Source organism: Penicillium alfredii (assembly GCF_028826965.1).
Source record: "Penicillium alfredii strain IBT 34128 chromosome Unknown utg000005l_segment0_segment0, whole genome shotgun sequence".
Lineage (NCBI taxonomy): Eukaryota > Fungi > Ascomycota > Eurotiomycetes > Eurotiales > Aspergillaceae > Penicillium > Penicillium alfredii.
In genome coordinates this window covers 319519-338950 of record NW_026622702.1, presented here as the reverse complement: position 1 = coordinate 338950, position 19432 = coordinate 319519, and the positions used below count along the sequence as shown (strand labels likewise).

The window sequence follows — 19432 nt, the reverse complement described above, 5'->3', positions numbered from 1 at the left end:
CACACAACGGCATTCATGAAATTTGCATTTCTATTGATATATTTCGGGTGATTCGAGCCTATAAACCACTCTTCGTTCTACTACAACACTGGGTCGAATACATACTATCATTCATACCTAGATCTAAAACTGCCGTGTTCTATGGTTGTTGTACCAGAACTTCACGTATTTTAGGAACCCGACTTGTATATCCTCGGTGCCTTTGCTCCTGATAATTGACTGTCGTGTACTGGTATCGTCATTGCCCCAATATTAAGACAATGCGTTTGGTTTGGCCTTCCACAGATGTAGAATCATTCCTACCCAGCCCTCGTCGACGTTGCTATGGATCTTGCCTATCATAATTTCGCGGCGTCGCAGGAAAACTCTCCAGGCTTTCCTTGTCTGTGCCATTGAGCTACATTATTTACCAACATATATATGAAGTAAACTCAATCAAAGCATCGATAGTCATGACATTAAAAAACAGAAGTTAAAAGCTCTATACTCTCTTCATAAGCCAAAAACGAGAAGCATGTGGATATCCCATAATCGTATCAAACAAATTGTCCAACCCCTACATCACCTCTTGATCAGGCTGAACCTCACCAAGGAACAAGCGGATAAGCACCAATGTTGAACTTCGGGAAGGTATTATGAAGCCAGTTCATTTCCCCAGCCGGGTGCGGTCTTCCCTGTGGACACTTGTCAGGGCCGTCCTGAGGAGGCTGCGTGCATTTAAGAGCAGGGCCGTTGGCGTTTTTGATCTTCTGTGGCAGGCTATGCATGTCACTGCCCAAATCGATTGATGCCACCGTACCCCAGCGGTCAGTATTCCTCTGGACGTTGAAACCAGCTAGGCTCATCATTCGTTGCAAGTCTTTGGGATCAACATCCCAATGCTCAATACCCCAAACCACGCCCAGGAAGGTGCCCTCCTGGGAAGTGCATGACGCATCGCCCGACGGGCCCGAGTACCGCCAATAGGCGCAATGGGCAGTCGGCGTAGCGGTCGAAATGATCTTGGTCGGGGTGCCAACAGGAATGGTCTCGGTTTCGTGCAGCTGGGTGCCTGCTCCATTGTCGACTCCCATGTATTTGAGAGTTGCGCTTTGCCAGACTCCCTCGAAGCCGTTGGTGTTGCTGGAGGTGTAGTCGGAAATGATGACGGGGGTTGGGGTGTGCTCGGCGGTATGGCTTGTGGGACCTGGGTATTTGCTCCATTTGGTACACTGGGCATCGGACGGGAGCGGCATTGTCGTATAGTGTTTCTGACCCAGCTTATCCGTGTAAGAGCATTGGCAGTATTCACCCCCGAAGACCTCGCAGGGCCACTCGGTTTGGGTGTGTGTCGGGGTGGGCGTAATAGATCCTCGAGGCTTGGTAATAGTTGGGGTCTGATTCGAGCCCCGAGACGGCGTTTTCGACTGCGCAGACGATTCAGAAGATTGAGAGCTCTGTTGAGGCCTGTTGATCTTTGCCGTCGAGGTATTGGGCGAAAACGTCGGCGTTTTATTGGTAGATCCGGTGTTGAGCTTGGGCGCACCCGTGTTTGAACCCTGAGGGTTATAAGAAGATGAAGCAACTGGCACACTTCCTCCCCAAGCCGAGTTCGAGTTCACCGCGGAAGCAGAGGTCCTTGCAGCAGGCGGGGGCTTGGGCGCACCGCTGTTTGTTGCTGCCGAATCCGCCACGGTACGGATCACAGCAGTATAACCGGCCGGGACCGTGACGGTAGTTGACAAAGAGTAGATCGAAGCCGGGACGTTGGCTCCAACGGTAGGCATGCGTTCGAATTCGACCACGGCCTTCTGCCCAACTGGGACTATGACATCTTCACGGAAAAAGGCGATGTTGGGCGTTTTTCCATTCGCACCCGATGTCTCTGCTCGGGGGATGAGCCCTGCGATACTCCCCTGTAGCAGCGGGAGCAGCAAAATTGCGACACTCTTCCTGGAGAACATTAGAACATTACTGGGCAATGACTTGTCCAGAGTTAGCGATTCTATGGCATCGCACGTAGAAAGGCGGGAGAGGGAAAATAGGTGAAAACAAGATTATCAGGCACGGCCCATTCTTATAGAAAAAAAAAATAATATCACGATTGGAGCGGAAAACTACAGCCCCCAAGAAAACTAAGCCCTAAGATGGCGCTATCCTTAGACTTGGCCTCAACTAGGAAAAGATCTCTGGGGTTGTGTGGGGGCTGTCTGAACACACGGAAAATCAGGAACCAAGATGCAGAGGCGAATCTTGTTTTATCGAATATCTCATGTATAGGATATAGTAGGAGCAATGGCTAACGATCAATCATTTCTGGAGTATCTGGTTGCATGGAACTTTCCTCTTTTTTGTTTTGGGAGAGATGCACTCGAATTTGAGGCTCATGCGAGGGCCACTTTCGTTTAATTTGAAGGATCAAATCCTGCCACGCTAGAAATCGTCTTTGGCTGAATTCGGAGAAGACCGACGAACGTCTAGTCCAGTTCAGTTAAGCCTTATGGACCTCGGACCCTGGCGTTGTCTAGAAGAACGTCTTGGCGTGAATATGTGATGAGCATCGCTACCGTCCTAGACCCATCAAAAAAGCGAAGCGTACGTAACTTCGGGGTGATTTTGCTTCCTATCATGATGATGAAAGTGATTTATAAGAGATGAAGATGGGAAAAAGAGCAAGGCCGAGTCGGCATACTATGGGGGCTATTCATCTATTTATTTGATGAGATACTATTATTGAACTAAGGGAAAGAATTGAACATAGTATTTTCAAGAACGAGACCAAAAACAAACTGAATGAAGCAGTTCTGAGGGTGACCTTTTAGTTTGTAGTTTATCATTCTGCCACACCCTCCATAGATCCGTGCTGGGGTAGAAACAAGAAAGTTTATATTCATCCATTTTATTCGCGGCCAATTTAATGATTGCAGAGTTGTAGCTCAGATATATTATTCTCAATTAGTACTCGTTTAAAGCATCATTGATTCTAAATTCATCAATGAAAATTCAAGCCAACAACAAAGGGTTATTTCCAACAGAGGATCTCCCCATGCAGCAACCCAAACCATGCATCCTCATCCTCGACAAAGGCCCTCCACCCCGCCGCAATCATGTCCAATTCTTCCTGTCTCGCAAATCCCTCTTCCACCGCAGTTTTGGCAAAGCCAGAAGACCTCGCCCTAGCCTCCATAGAGCCACCCCAGTACGCCCGCTCGTCGGGAGTACTAAAACACCACGACCCGGCACTCTTTTTGATACTCTCACGAGAAAACCCAGCCTTCTCAGCCCACACATGAATCATCCGACCCGGATGCGGGTTCCCGCCTTTTCCTCGCTGCATGCGCTCCGTCATATCCTTCCAGGTGGCAATGCCCTCGGAGTCGGGATACCAGGTCAGTCCAGCCGACTCGCGCGCAGCAACAATCCCGCCCGGTTTTGCCACGCGCCGCATCTCGTGCAGCGCTTGGACGGGGTCTGCGATGTGCTGCAGCACCTGGTGCGCGTGAACCACGTCGAATGTGTTCTCTGGAAATGGGAGGTCGTGGATGTCGCCGACTTGGAAACTGATGTTCTTCACCCCCGCTGCGCTGGCGAGCTCTCGTGCTCCGTCTAGGGGGTCTGACACGTACTCGACGCCAATGACGTGGCCGGATGGTACACGTTGCGCGAGGTCGATGCTGATTGAGCCAGGACCGCATCCTACGTCTAGGATGCTCATGTATGGTTGGAGATGTGGGAGCAGATATGGTGCCGAGTTGGTGACTGTGCGCCAGCTGTGTGTGCTGAGGACCGACGTTGAGTGGTCTGTGGTGTAGACTTGCGACATGGTTGTGGGTGATCTATCTTTGTTTGTGTTTGATGTAGCTGGAATGAAGTAAAAGATGAAGAATTGAGTTGGGGTTGCGGGTCATTTTATACTTGCGGATGGGGGATCGGCCGAGGTTTCGGGGTTCCGATGGTGGCGGGACTCGGCCGATGTACAGACTCGACGGTTCTGCAGCATAGGTTTGGGGATTCCTATAGATTCTTGTCATTTCCGGTATTTGTGGTGAACTACAATCAAATCGGCAGGATTAAAAAACCAAAACAAACATAGCAGCCTGTTCTGCTAGTGAACGTGTCTGAGAAGATGAGCAGTTCTTTCTTAGTCATGTTACGGAACTCCGCCATTGCCTCGGAATTCCGGCCCAACTCGCAACCCTCGACAGATCTCTCCACTTACAAGAATGCCGTCTCACTCAACATCGAGAGTCAAGAAACCAGCCCCACCGAGGAAAAAAGCCTGCCAAAGCTGCACTGCTGCCAAGGTACGATGTGGCCTGCAAAAGCCTGCTTGTTCGCGATGCCGGGCTCGGGGCAAGCAGTGTCAATATCCGACGGGCAACGTCGGATTGCATGCCAATGACCCAGTGTCTCACAAGACCATATCATTCCACCAAAGCGGCGATGATGGATTATTTCTGGGAAATCTCTCGGTCTCATCGGTGGAAACACTTCTAGATTCAGAACCCGTCGACGCTTCTACGCCGCAAGCCATTCCTTCTCAACGCGGTACCAGGTCAGGAAGCGCTCACCCTCGCGTAGAGGCGAATTTGGATTTCGAAAACATTGATCTGGCTCCAATGGTTGATGCAGAAGAAATTCGGGACCGTTGGCTACGCCCATATCTCTTCACTTCGATGGGACAGGTCCCTAAGCTCTTTCACCCGTTTACCGTGCAGTATCTCACCTGCGTCTTGAGATCGTACCCAGGCTACTTACTGGATTTGTCTCATGCACCGCCATTCATTCATCCTCGTCAATTAGCTAGCAAGCGCCCGCCCCAGGCCTTGGCAAACTGTTTCAATCTGGCGCGCATGTGGATGAACCGGGTCCCGGGCAGCGAGAGAATGATCATATCCACAGTGCAACAAGAGATGGCAAGATTAGTAACAGCGGTATGAACCAAAACATGAAAAATGGATAATATGGTGCCTATGCTGACATGCTCCAGCAAAACACCGTAGGCGACTTTGACCACCTGTGTTCTTTGCAAGCATACTTGATCTACTTGATCATATCATACTTCTTCCCCATCGACGCCAACAACTCGCTAGTGAACGATTCTGCCATGGTCACTCTACAAGAACAGGCCTTTCACGCCGCCAAAGCCGGGGTCAGCTGTACTACCGAAGTCTCCAGAACCCGACCGAACTGGGAATCCTGGATCGTGGCTTCTGCGAAACGGCGGACCCTTTTTACCATGTACCTCTTCAGCAGCGTATACAATGCTCAGAAGGGACTTCCGAATTTCGTGGCTGACGAGCTGAGCAGTCTTGCTGTGCCCGAGGGCAAAGCTCTTTGGGAAGCGCCTGATCGTGGCTCGTGGGAGCGAGAGTATAATCGGCACTTGTCGCGGTGGGAGGATGGCATACTGAAAATATCGGAGCTGTGGCGGTCATCTCAGACCGGGTCAGAGGAGCGGAGGAAGAGAATCGAGCGGTGGTTGCAGTCGGCAGATGAGTTTGGGATGATGCTTTTTGCGGTTTGTGCTCATATCCATGGATGTTAGCTACAGGAGGACGTTGCATATAGTGGTCCCGGAATATAGTATTCGATTCTTGACTAGCATGCGCCGAAGTTTATCAATTTTATATACTCAGCTCCCTTGCTCACCGGCCAGGATAGATCGCGCGAGAGCCGCGAATTCCTTTTTTGTTATCTTACCCTCATCCATAAGCGCCTTTTGCACTTCGATCTTCTTCATGTTTTCCTCATAGCGATCGAACATAGGAAGTTTCTTGTCCACGAATGCCTTGACTTCTTCAGAACCTTCGAGTTTGGTCATCTCTTCCTGCCACCATTCAACACCGACATGTCTCCGCAGATGCCCACAAGGAAAGCCCAACGAGTCAAGAAAGCCGCTGGACAAAAGCATATGGAGCCACATGGCTCCAGATGTCTCTGACCACTTGACAAGAGCGGACAGGCTCGTTCCCTTGCCCTTGGCTTCGGGTCTCTTTGCCTCTTCTTCCTCGAGCACGCGCTTGAAGATATCAAGACATCTTAAATAGCGGCTAGTTATTTCCTGAGGAGGCACGTCATCATTACTGAAATCCCACTGCTGGTTGATGGGTCGGTCTTGAAGAAGCCACCACGGTGCTGAGGCGAATAGCTGAGCTGGCCCAACATAAGTCCACTCTAGGTCCACCATTCCCACAATGGTGAGATCTTCAGCGCTCCGCACTAGCAGGTTCTTTGGGCCAAGATCATCACAGATCAATTTAAATGGGCCCCGCTCATACTCCGGGTGTACCATGCCCGGAATCAGAGGTCCTAGGACTTTCTGGTTTCGATATTCAGTGCTAGCCGTATACCAGCCACCGATTGAATTCGGTTGATCATGAAGTTGTTTCCAGTCTTGCCCGATTACATGTTGGAAGTATTCAGTAACCGTCGGGAATTCTTGAGCTGGGTCACCTAGAAGATAACCATTAGGAGATGACTTTTATTGTGAATGCTGTGACGTACCGAAGGTGTTGACTCCTCCAGTCCGCAATATATCATGCACCTTCCACGTCAATGGTCGAACAGGTACAGATGCTCCAGTCCGTGGGGTTGGGAGGTTACCGATCCGCTCGAAATCGATTTCATGGAGCTGTAGCATAATATCGGCCATTTGTCTGTAGATAAATTCGATTTTGTCGTCACTGATATCTTTCTTTATCACTCGTGATTCGCCATCAATCAAAATACCGCCCAGGCAAATACCATTAATCCACTCCATGATCAAAAATGGCCCGAGATCAAGAGAGTTATCCCTGGCATACCCCCAAGCCTTGACCTGTGGTACGGGGATTGTTGTCTTTTTGTGGATGATATCCAGGGCTTCGACTTCCATGATCACTTTTTCCTCGGCATATTCAGGGGAAATGCTGGAGACTCGAGGTAGGCGGAGGATCCAGGTGGTTCCGTCTTCAAAAATGAATATTTGGCAGACGTTGTATGACCCATTGAGGAAGCCCCCTTCCAGATGGCACGGAAGTTGCTGGGGATGAAAACCCGTCATCCATGAGCAGAGACGGCCGTTGAGACGAAGCTCGTTGATCTTCTCGACCCAGATATCCTCCTCTGCTTCATGAATGTAGTCGAGGCCTTTGTGACAGTCCATAGTGTCAATCAGCCGACAATGTAGGAGTCGGTATTGATGAGTGGAAATCTAAGAAGAAAGCACCGTATCTCTATGTTATCTATGTTCGAAAGGACCGTAGGCCCTTGACTGATTGAGCAGAAATCAGCAAGGGGCAGTCCTGCAGGTGCCCGGATGGAGGGGGTTGTATGATGAGTCAGCGATCGTGGTCGCAGAAGCCCACGATTGTCCCTACCTACCCATAACTAGAGAGCTTATAGTTTCTCTATATAAGCAACTCAAGGCTGTTTTATATTTTTGTATTAATAAAAGTGTTCTACGATTTATGGGTCCAACTTTTTAGGCCCATCCATCCTAATCCACTCCACTAGAGCCTCATCGATTATCGAATATATTATTATTATGGAGCATATATAACGGGGTCCAAAAGTCTAGGTATAGCACCCTACTTTAATAAAATATATATTCTACCCTTTTTTTCTTTTCTCTCTACTATATCTAATATACGTTATTTTAGTACTGAAATTAGTACAACTTGTAGATAAAATAATAAATTATCAGAATCTACTTATATAGCGATTATTTTTACTTTAAAAAATAGTTTAAGTCCCACTAAAATCGCCCGCGATTTATATCTTAGCCGTACTATAATTTACCGAACTCGCGATCGTTTTTAGTAATACTATATTCTTAAATTATCGCCTAGAAATAGTAGACCTAAGAAGATTAATGATTAGACTATTTAATATCTATCAGATAGCTTATTAGAACCTATAAATAAATTATAGAGCTCTTACAGTAAATATCCTTTCTTTACTCTCTTAATTAATAATTTAATATATTTTAAAAAATTATAGGTTTCGAAAATAGAAGAGTAAAAAAATAATATTTTTATTAAAGCCGATTATATAAAAAAGATATATTTTTATATATAAATAGATAAGTTTTTTTAGATTAAGAGAATCTAATTTTTTCTAATAAATATTTAGTTTGACGAATATCGAATTCTAAGATCTAATTTATCTTTTAATTTACCTCCGAGAATTACTAAAATAATCGTATAAACCTTGTAAGTTATAATAAGAATATTTTGTAGATAATTTAGGTTAGAATCTAGATTAGTAACCAAATAAAGATAATTATAAATAGCGATAAAAATATATCTCGGTAAGATTATACTACGAATTTCTATCTCGATACTCTTAAAGAAGGTCTTTTATTAATATATAAATTATACTCGATATTCTAATAAGATAATATAAAGATTTATATAGTGGAAATCTTATAAAAATAGTTCGAAAATTATAGAATTTAGATAATTAACTAGGCTCTATATTATAAAGGGTCTACCAAGATGGTGAGACATGAGGTTATTCCTAACTAACGAAAGGGGTGAATCAGGTGATATCATATGATCCTGAAGGAAGTCGGAACTTATTGCTTGATCCACCCTATAGTAGAATAATCATAATATATAATAGGGACCTAGTTATTTATATTATCGATAATATATAGAGTTATAAAGATACTATATAATAAATTAACACTCCTATATCTAGCTAGTAAAATAAGATTTAGTTTTAATAGTAATAAAGATATACTATTTCTCCTACTCCTTCTTTTTATTTCTTTACCTAATTAATAGATCTTATATCTTATTAAGTATATTCTTTATAATTCTAAATCTTCTTTTTCGATTATCTAAAGAAATAGGATAACCCTATAGATTTAATCTATTATAATATATTAGAGTAATACTCCCGAAGAGATATTATAAACCCCTCTATCCGAAACTAACTAGACCTAACTAGATAAAAATCTATAGACTATCTAATAAATAATCGAAAAACTTTAATATCTATAAGAATTATAATAAATAGCTTAATAAATAAGAAATTAGATCGAATAAAGAAATATTATTAAATCTTTAATAAATTAATAACGAAATTAGGGTTTATCTCCTATAAAAGATAAAAACGAGATTAAGATTTAAAATATTCTAATATTCTCGATTTATTCCTCTTTTTAGTAAAAAGAAAAATAGCTCTTAGATCTCTCTTTTATTTTTAAAAAAATACTATAGAAATATTATAATAAAAAATAATAAATTATTATAGCTCTATTATATATAGAACCTATTTACTAATAGAGATAGTATTAGTATATTACTAAGAAACCTAAAAAAGAATAATAAAATATTAATACTTTATAAGTTTATTTTAAAAATTAGACTCTCTCTCTTATTAAAGATATTATAACTCTTAAAATTAATATTATAAGATAATTATAAAAAGCCTATTAACGCCTAAAATAAGATCTATAAGAGTTTTATACTTTTTTAGATTTATTAAAGTAATACTTCTCTCATTAAAATAAAAAAAGAAAGTATTTATAATATTCTTAAAATTTATCTATAATCTTAGATAATATATATAAGAATATATATATAAACTACCTAATAACTAAGATAAGATAGTATCTTTAGCTATTTATTATTAGGGGTTACTATAATTAATATAAAAATAAAAAAGCCCTAAAACCCTTAAAAAACTTATAAATAAATAATTTCGGATAAATTAGTATTAATTAAACTATAAACCTTAGAGATCTAAAAGAAGGATCTAAGAAAGTAAAAAAAACCTAATTAAAAAAAATAAGAAAACCCTCTAATATTATATTTATTAAAATAAAACCTATTTTACTAATTAATACTTTAATAAATTAAATAAAAAGATTAGTATATAAATAGCTACTTAGATTAAATCAGAAAATAATAATAAATTAATCTAAATCCTATATAGCTAACTATATTACTTTAAATAAGAACTATAACTTATCTTTATATTTTAGTATTATTATAGAATAAAGTTAAAATATATATAGATATAGATATCTATATTAAGATTAATATTATTAATATTAAATTCGCGGAAAAGTATAAATTATAAAAAACAAAGCTATTATTAATACTATTTAGAATAATAAATAATCGAGAAACTTTTTTATATAATATATAGAAGATATTTATTATATTTACTGATTCTCGAGGAACTACTAAATTAATAGTTTATCTTTATCTTATAATTAATAGAGATCTTTATAAATAAAGAAATTTAATCTTATTTTTAATAATAATATTTATAAAATATTATATCTATATTTTACTATAAAACTAAAATTAATAGTTTAAAGCTACTAAAATTAAATTAATACTAGCTTAGAAACTCGCGAAAGAATATTAAAAATATATTATTATCTATATTATTATAAAACTTCTAGAAAAAGTCTAATTACCTTATAAAAAAAATAAAGAACTAACTATTTATCTTTTAGAAATACTATCGGAACTATATTAATTTATTAATATCTTTTTAATAAAGTAATTATAAATCCTTTTATCTAATAATTTATAGGATTATACTATTAAACTAGAAAATAACTATTCCCTATTTTATAGACTAATATATCTTTTATTATAAAATAAATTATAGATATTACGAATCTATATTAATAAAAATCTTATAAATAAAAGGATTAGACCCTTAAAAAGTCCTATTAGAGTACTAATCCTTTTATTCTAAAGAAAAATAAAGGATTATATCTCTATATAGATTATTAGGGACTTAATAAGATTATAATAAAAAATTAATACTTTTTATCTCTTATTTTAGAGATTTTAGATTAATTTTTAGAAGTAAAATACTTTAGTAAAATCGATATCTAGGATATCTATTACTATATTTATATTTAAGAGAGTAAAGAATAAAAAATTATATTTTATATATATTATAGTTACTTTAAATATATAGTTATACTATTTAGCTTAACTAATACTTTTATTATCTTTTAGAATTATATTTATATTATTTTATAGGGATTCTTTAATATCTCCTATATTATATATTTAGATAATATTTTAATATTCTCCTTAGACTATAAATTATATATTTATTATATCCACTAAATCCTTAAAAAAATAAAAAAAATAGGATTTTATATAAAACCTTTAAAATATATATTTTACTAAAGAAAAATAGAATTCCTTAGATTTATTATAGACTAAAATAGTATATTAATAGACTAATAATAGGTTAACGCTATTATTCTATGGCTAAAACCTAAAAACTACTATAATATTTAAGTTTTTATTAGATTCTATAACTTTTATCGATAATTTATTTATAATTTCTCTCGTATTATAGTATCTTTAACTATATTATTTAAAAAAAGCAAAAATAGTAAAATACCTAGAAATTATTAATTTATAAATTATAAAAAAGTAGTATTTTAATACCTAATCGCAGCCTTTTATAATATATCTCTATTATAATATTTTAACCTCTAATACTAAATATATATTAAAATAGATATATTAAATTAAAGAATAGTTAGTATCCTTTTTTAACTAGATAACTAAAATTAGTATTATCTAGTCGCTTTTTAATTAAAATTATTCTTTAGAGTAGAGTTAAACTATAATATACTAGACTAAGAACTTTTTATAACTATATACTCCTTTAAATATTAGAGATAGTATTTAGAAAGTAGCTAATTTACTATTAAAATATTATTAGATTATTTAAACCTTTAATCTTTTATAAAATAAACTAAGCTAAATAGAAGATAGATATATTAATATATATATCTTATACTATTTAATTTTATAGTTAAGTACTAATTAAGAAAAACTAATCCTATAAATAGATTCTTAAGAAAACCTAATTCTATTTAAATAGACACTCTAAGAAAAGAATTACTTATATTATTATAAGAATAGATTATAACTAAAGAGCTACTATTTAGCTTATAGAAAGCTAATATTTAAGTAATTATAGTTATAGACCTTATTACTAAAAAGTCCTAATTTAAACCTAGTAAGATATCTTTAGGGGAAAATAATCTCTAGTTTAATATTTATATAATAAAAAGTAAAAAAGAGTTTATTAATATAGAAATAGCTAATTAGACTATCTAAGAAAAATTTATAAAAAATAAAAGAATACCCTAATATAAGATATAGGATACTTATAAAAAAGAGTATATCTATTTAGTAGAAGCTAGTACTAAATTATAGATAATAATTAAATAGATCTAAAATAAGGACCTAGAGATATAAAAGCTAAAAACCACGTTAAATTAGATATCTAGAAGCTTTAAGAATTAGGGTATTAACCCTAAAAGCCTTCTTCGATTTAAGAATCGACTATTTATTTTAATAAAAGAGAATCTTAGAAAGAAACTACTAAGTATTTATTATAATAATCTTTTAATAGGCTATTTTAGGCGAAATAGGACCGAAACGCTACTAAAAAGAAAGTTCTATTAGATTAGATTTTAAGATAATATAAAAGAATATATCTAGATATATATAATATATTAAGGAATAATAATACTAAGATATTATCTATATAGTAAACTAGAATCGCTACTAATACTATTATAGCCTTTTAGTAAATTATTAATAGATTTTATTATAAGATTATTACTAAATAGAAATAGAACCTAAGAAATTAATATAATACTAGTTATTATTGATAGACTAATAAAATAGTTCCTATTCTTTACTATATTAGTAACGATCGATACTATAGAACTTATAGAATTATTCTATAATAAAGTAGAATTATAATATAGACTACTAGATAGAATTATTTTAGATTAAGGATCGCTTTTTACTAATAAATTCTAGTTAAGATTATACTATATTAGCTATATTAAACTCTATTTTTTGATAGTATTTTATCTATAAACTAATAGCTAAACAAAAAGGTAAATTAGATATTAGAATACTATCTTTGCTATTTTATTAATAAAGAATAGATTATATAGCTAAAATTATTTAAAAATATATAATTTATATATAATAATATCCTTAATATAATAATAAGAAAATCCCTATTCTAGATCTTAATAGGCTATTTACCTAATTTCCGACTATATACTAAAGACGATATATTTTTAAAAAAGGTCCTAATAATAGAAATATATACTAAAAAACTATAAAAATTAAGATAAGACTTAATAGAATAATAACAAAAAATAATAGAAACGTAAATAAAATATTCTAATAAAACCTATAAAGAGATATTATTTAAATATAGGGATTTAATCGCTCTATTAATAAGAAACTTAAAATTAAAAATAATAAAGAAATTAGTATCTAAGTTTATTAGACCTCTCTAAATTCTTAAGAAGATCGGATTATAGATATATTAACTAGTTCTACTAAACTAATATAATCAGATTTATAATATATTCTATATATTACTTCTCGAACCCTAGAATTAGAGGGATAAAAAATAAAATAATAATAGGAATATACTAATACTAGAACTATAAGATAATAATAAATAAGAAATTAAAGAAATAAAAGACTATTAATATTTTAATAAAAGATCCTATTTCTTAATTAAATAGAAAGGCTAGTTATTAGAGTATAATTAATAAATCCTAGAAGAAGATATAATAAATATAAAAAGAGCTATTATAAAATATAAAAAATAAAGGTAAAAAAATAAGATATTACTTAAAAAGAAATCTTATAAACTAAATAGAAAACTACTAAAACTCTATTAGAATAATACTATTATTATTACTATAGAATAGTAATATAAATATAGAACTCTATTTAAAACTTAGGAATAGGAATAAAAAAGTTCTTTTTTAACTATTTTAGGCGATACTTGGTATCGGGATTATTAGTCGGATTAAAGACCGCCGGATTAGGACTATATTTATTTTAGGATACTATTTATAGGGCTACTAAAAGCCTTTATTTTACCACTATCTAATATATAAAATTATTATCTCCTAGAACTAAATAAAGAAAACGCTAAGACTAGAACTTTCAGAGATATTTCCCTGAGAGATCCTTAAACAGAAGGATATAAATAGCTATATCCTAGTAACGAATAATAATATATATTATATAAACCTTATATTAGGTTTATTAAAATATTAACAAAATTATACTAGTATTAGTAATCCTATTTATTATAGTCGATTTATAGGTAATAATAAAAGAGAACTAATAACGATATATTAACTCTATTATATTAAAGGCCTTTATAAGCTCTATTATAGTTTTTCTAGCCGCGATTAATATATTATTCTTTTATTTATTCTCTTTCTTTTTTTTTCTCTTTTTTTTAGGAGTATCTTTAGTTAAGGGCTTTAGGAACTCTTTATTTAGCTAATTAAGGATTATTTATAGATTATAAGCGTCTCTAATTATACTCTCTATAACCTAAAGAATATTAGTATAAATTAAAATAAGATACCACGGAATATACTATATTATATAACGCGTTACGGGCGGAATACTACTAATAGATAACCGAAGCCGCTATATCTAGTTTATATTTAATAACGAAAAGCGACTTAGAGTTATATATCTTAATCTTAGTCTAAAAGTATTTAGTATACTATAAAAAAATAGATAAAATCGTGGTGGAATACGTTAGCCGGTATAATAACCGATCTAAATAATAATAACGAGGTATAACGATAGTAATAGTAATAAAAAGATAGTAGAAAATAATAAGAATAGTAAGAAATAGATAATAGAGCGCGATAAATATAGTATAAAAAGAGAAAAGAAGAAGAAAAAAAGAGTTACTACTTAAAAATATAAATAAAGACTCGAATATATAATTTAACGCATCTTTATTTACTAGTTAACTATATAATCTCTTTATCGCCTTAATAGTAAGGTAAACGAAAACCCTACAAAAAGATATTATATTAATATATCTATATTATAATAATAAGATAAACGCGTTAGTTAAGGCTATCTAACCTTAAGAGAGGGGATAATTATAAAAGGTCTACTAAGATAGTAAGATATAAGGTTATTCCTAACTAACGAAAGGGGTAAATTAGGTAATATTATATAATCCTAAAAAAAATCGGGGTATTGATAGGGGCACCTCAAGATTTTCGCTATTGACACCTCATTTTCTGACATAAGCAAAATCGCTGATATAATCAATTTTCATCACTATAGCAACTATATACTGCATATCTACTCAATATTCTGCTTCATCTCTTTTTCTCTTCTACTACTACCCTGCTAGTTCTTCGCTTTCTGCATACCCTATCTGCTTCGTCTGCTCTATCATGCATACCATGCAAACCAACCCCGCTATGCCTACCCCCAGCACCCCTACTGCCGCTACTCCCCCCGATATCTCTGCTGCCACCACTGGCAATTCGACTGTCGATTTGCCTACTAGACCCCTCGCCAATTCGCCTACTGATTCGCCTGCCGATTCGCATGCTGATTCGCCTGCCGCTGCCACTACCGATCTGCTGCCCCCACCACAACGAACCTTCCCTAATCGGGATGAATTGGTCGATTTTATGCGCCAATGGGGTATAGCGCAGGGGTATACTACTACTATCAAGCGGTCCAATGCTGATAGGCAAGTCTATCTCCACTGCGATAGATCTGGGGTATATTCGGACCGAATACAAGCGCCTGTAGGCGCCAAAAGGCGCAAAACGAGTACTCGGCGGCAAAATTGTCCATTTTTGGTATATGGGAGTCGCCAGAGGAGTTCTGATTGGCTACTTCAGGTAAAGAACCCCGCGTATAATCATTCTGCTGATCAAGATATAATAGCGCACCCAATCGCACGTTAATTTACCCCAGCGTAGAAAACCTTAATTCAACGACTCTCTGCTATTAGACCGAAGCATATCATTGGTGCGCTATATAGCGAGTCCCCTCGTCAACGAATCATACTACGCGATATCTATAATATACGAGCAGAAATTCGACGAAAAGAGATAGGAGAACGTAGTATTCTTGAATATCTATAGATACTACTCGATTCAGAAGGTTATAAATATTCATTTAAGCAAGATAATATGGGGTATATCGAATTTTTTCTTTTCTCTCATCCTTAGTTAATTCAATTGGCCAATTCATATAATAAGGTATTTATCTCATCTATTTTTATATGATTTTATTAGCTAATATTTTAAGGTTTTTATTATGGATTACACATATAAGACTAATCGGTTTGGTATGCCTCTATTTCATATAGTAGATATGACGCTATTAAACCATACATTCACTGCAGCTCTATATTTTATACCTGATGAGGTTGAAATAAGCTATATTTGGGTGCTTCAGACCTTTTTTGATTGGCTAAATCTCTTATCTAAATCTGATTTTCGTCCGATTTTGGTAACTAATCGCGAATTAGCTTTAATAAATACGATATATAGTATCTGGGGGTATCATACCTCACATTTACTATGTATTTGGCATATCAACAAAGCAGTTTTAGCGAGGGCAAAACGAGATATCAACCAATCAGACGAAAATACTCCCTAATTCGATGAATTTATACGTGTATGGTGTTAATTGGTCCAATCATCTACCGAAGATGAATACAAGGTTAATCTTGATAACCTTAATCGGACCTATAGGAGATCTCATCCACTAATTATACGCTATCTCGCAGATATATAGCTACCCTATAAAGAGAGATTTGTCTATGCTTGGACCAAAAACCTTACCTATTTTGGTAATAATGCATCATCACGTATCGAGGGGGCGCATTCGGTCCTAAAACGGCATATGAATACTTCTACTAATGATTTACTCACTGTGTGGAAGTCTATTCATAAGGCTATCACCAGCCAATATAATCTGATTGAATATCAGATTAAAGCAGATCAGATAATATATCTGATACTAGCATCTGATTGGCTATATACCTTTCTCAATAAGCGAGTATCTCGATATTCGCTGAGGCAGATTGATATACAGCGAATCTATGCTAGTAGGGCTACCCTAGAGGCCCCTCTTGGTATATGCACCAATTATTGGACGAGTACTATGGGGTTACCATGCAAGCATCGAATTGCTGATTTGCTCGCAAAAAAAGAAGCAATCCCATTGGCTGATATTCATCCATTCTGGCGAATTAGGGTTGAAGATTCATCTGATATCGCCTGGCAGCCACTGCTAAATCCCCGAATTCAGCCTGCTGCTTTCCCAAAAAGGCAATCTACGCAGATATCAGATGGGAGCGAGGGGGCTAGACCAATCAAAAAAAGGAAGGCGCCCCCAAAGTGTTCGAATTGCGGCGAAATTGGGCATACATGTCGAAGTTGCCCTATTGCCAAATAGGGTAATCTGTTTTTGGTGGTTAGGATAAGAGGATCATGTGATTAGAAAATGGATCAAAAAAGATTATATAAGTCAAAATGAGTATTACATAATATAATGAGGTGTCAATAGCGAAAATCTTGAGGTGCCCCTATCAATACCCAAAAATCGGAACTTATTATTTAATCTACCCTATAGTAGAATAATCACGATATATAATAAGGACCTAGTCGTTTATATTATCGATGATACGTGGAGTTATGAAGATACTATATAATAAATTAATACTCCCGTATCCAGCTAGTAAAACAAGATTCAGTCTTAATAGTAATAAAGATATACTATTTCTCCTACTCCTTCCCCTTGTTTCTTTACCTGATCGATAGGTCTTATACCCTGCCAAGTATATTCTTTACATATATTTATCTAATCTTAACCCTATCGAACTAGTATAGCGACTTCTAAAGATTAAAATTCTTTAATTATACCCTTAGCTAGATAATAGAAGGTCTAAATTAGATTAGGAGGTCTTTAAAAAAGCTATATATAAAATATAGGAACTATTTAATTAAAATATTATTAATAGCTTAATTCGATCTATACCTTGTAGAATAGCTACTATACACGTAGCAAAGGGTTGGTATACTAGATATTAACCTATTTTCTTTATATCTTTAGTATAAATTTATATTAATTAATATCAGGGGAGTTATTTAGTTTTTTTAATATGGTAGGGTAAATCTGAATTATAGAGTGTACCCAGACTTTTGGCCGCGTAGTGTATTATCTGAAAAAACGGGTTTTCAAATAGGGATTCATTTTCCGTGATTATCCGGAGTAACTAAAGAGTGGAACGCATTCTAGTTAAGCTAGAATAACCTAGGGATACCCTCTCTAATGACTATGACCCTCGATGAGGTTGCTAGCACAAAGAGAGGTAGCCAGAATTGCAGACCAAGTTCCTTAACCCACGCTACTCCTCCTTTCAAAATGCCTTCAAGGTAATGAGTGGAATGAAATAAACCTTCTGAGAAAGTCACATATAATGTGTTAGAGAAGTCATGTTTCCCGGAATTAACCAGTATTCTTCTGCTAATAACTATTAGTAAGGATTGATTTGAGGCTCTAGGTAAACACAGACCTCAGTACCTGCACTAGAGGTATTAGATGTGGATGTCTGCGTAGACGGTTGTGTGTTGGCATCGCGCGCCTTGCGGTTTTCGTCTCGCTTGTCCTTTGAGGACATAGCAGCACCGACCATCATCCCGACTGACTTTGACCCGGCATTTGCGATGGCACTAGTAACAGCTTTGCGGGCGTCGTCACTGCTGGCCATGGTGGTTGTTGATAGTGGTGTTGAGTTTCTGTAGGGAATATTGAAAGTAACAAGAGAGATAATAGAAGTATAGCAAGACTGTAGATGATCAAAAGCGATTGAAGCGGGGATTTGACCTCTACTTTATACTTTTTCCCTTATACCAATCCCCTCTTACCTTCGTGTCCTTTGAAGCCATTAAAGTCATCCTATTCTCTAAGTGTACCGGAGACGGTCATATGTTGTCTACACTGCCCGTACCAACTTTTCATAAAATCCTATCATTGCTCCAGGAAGGTTTGTCTGCCTAAAAACCACGTCGCGTTCAAAAGTTGCGCGGGTATGTTGCATGAGAGAGCATAACCTAGTGCATGATGCTGCGGACATTACGATTTTGATTATTTGATTTGCTTAGAGGGCCTGGCATGAGATTACTGAAAATGGCTAAGTATATGGCATGGCGGGCGTGTTTATGCATTGTAGCCTTGTCTAGCTATATTCGTCTTAGCGCCGCTATAAACCGCCTCACTAGAGATACTAAGTCCGAAAGGAGTTTAGATTTCAAATTAGCTTCCTTCTCGAGATCTATTGGCAAGGGTTCGAAGATTCTATTAACAAATCCAGTGTTGTAGGGGGGAGAAAAAAAAGCCGCAACTATGAAAAACTGTGATATAAACCCGGGCACTTGAATTCGGATAAGTTTATGAATGACCAGATCCTAGAGACCATAAATGTCTGATGTCTGATGGTTGGAGGTATGAGGTATAAATAGCAAAGCCTTCGTTCACATCGTCTAAAATCTTCGGAAAAGACAAAACAACGAACACTTCCCCGCCCCCAGAAGAATGATGCTAGATCAGATCATCCCGCCAGGCTATGACATCTCCCA

At 35.9% G+C, this 19432-nt stretch overlaps 5 protein-coding genes across 5 annotated transcripts; 1 reads left to right on the top strand and 4 right to left on the bottom strand.

Moving 5' to 3' along the window:
* Positions 1–584: 584 nt before the first annotated feature.
* NUU61_003554 (uncharacterized protein) lies at positions 585–1943 on the bottom strand (the record flags this gene model as incomplete). The annotated part of the gene is made up of 1 exon (XM_056654136.1): positions 585–1943. The coding sequence occupies one exon, from the start codon at positions 1941–1943 to the stop codon at positions 585–587; it is 1359 nt and encodes a 452-aa protein (XP_056512163.1).
* A 1058-nt stretch (positions 1944–3001) lies between these two features.
* Positions 3002–3802, bottom strand: NUU61_003553 (class I SAM-dependent methyltransferase; the record flags this gene model as incomplete). The annotated part of the gene is made up of 1 exon (XM_056654135.1): positions 3002–3802. The coding sequence occupies one exon, from the start codon at positions 3800–3802 to the stop codon at positions 3002–3004; it is 801 nt and encodes a 266-aa protein (XP_056512162.1).
* A 400-nt stretch (positions 3803–4202) lies between these two features.
* On the top strand, positions 4203–5527 carry NUU61_003552 (Zn(II)2Cys6 transcription factor domain-containing protein; the record flags this gene model as incomplete). The annotated part of the gene is made up of 2 exons (XM_056654134.1): positions 4203–4913; positions 4970–5527. 2 exons carry the CDS (start codon positions 4203–4205, stop codon positions 5525–5527), a joined length of 1269 nt encoding a protein of 422 aa, XP_056512161.1.
* An 87-nt stretch (positions 5528–5614) lies between these two features.
* Positions 5615–7126, bottom strand: NUU61_003551 (phosphotransferase family protein; the record flags this gene model as incomplete). The annotated part of the gene is made up of 2 exons (XM_056654133.1): positions 5615–6435; positions 6487–7126. The coding sequence occupies 2 exons, from the start codon at positions 7124–7126 to the stop codon at positions 5615–5617; spliced, it is 1461 nt and encodes a 486-aa protein (XP_056512160.1).
* An 11176-nt stretch (positions 7127–18302) lies between these two features.
* Positions 18303–18564, bottom strand: NUU61_003550 (uncharacterized protein; the record flags this gene model as incomplete). Its single annotated transcript, XM_056654132.1, has 2 exons — positions 18303–18320; positions 18370–18564. 2 exons carry the CDS (start codon positions 18562–18564, stop codon positions 18303–18305), a joined length of 213 nt encoding a protein of 70 aa, XP_056512159.1.
* Between the last annotated feature and the right edge of the window lie 868 nt (positions 18565–19432).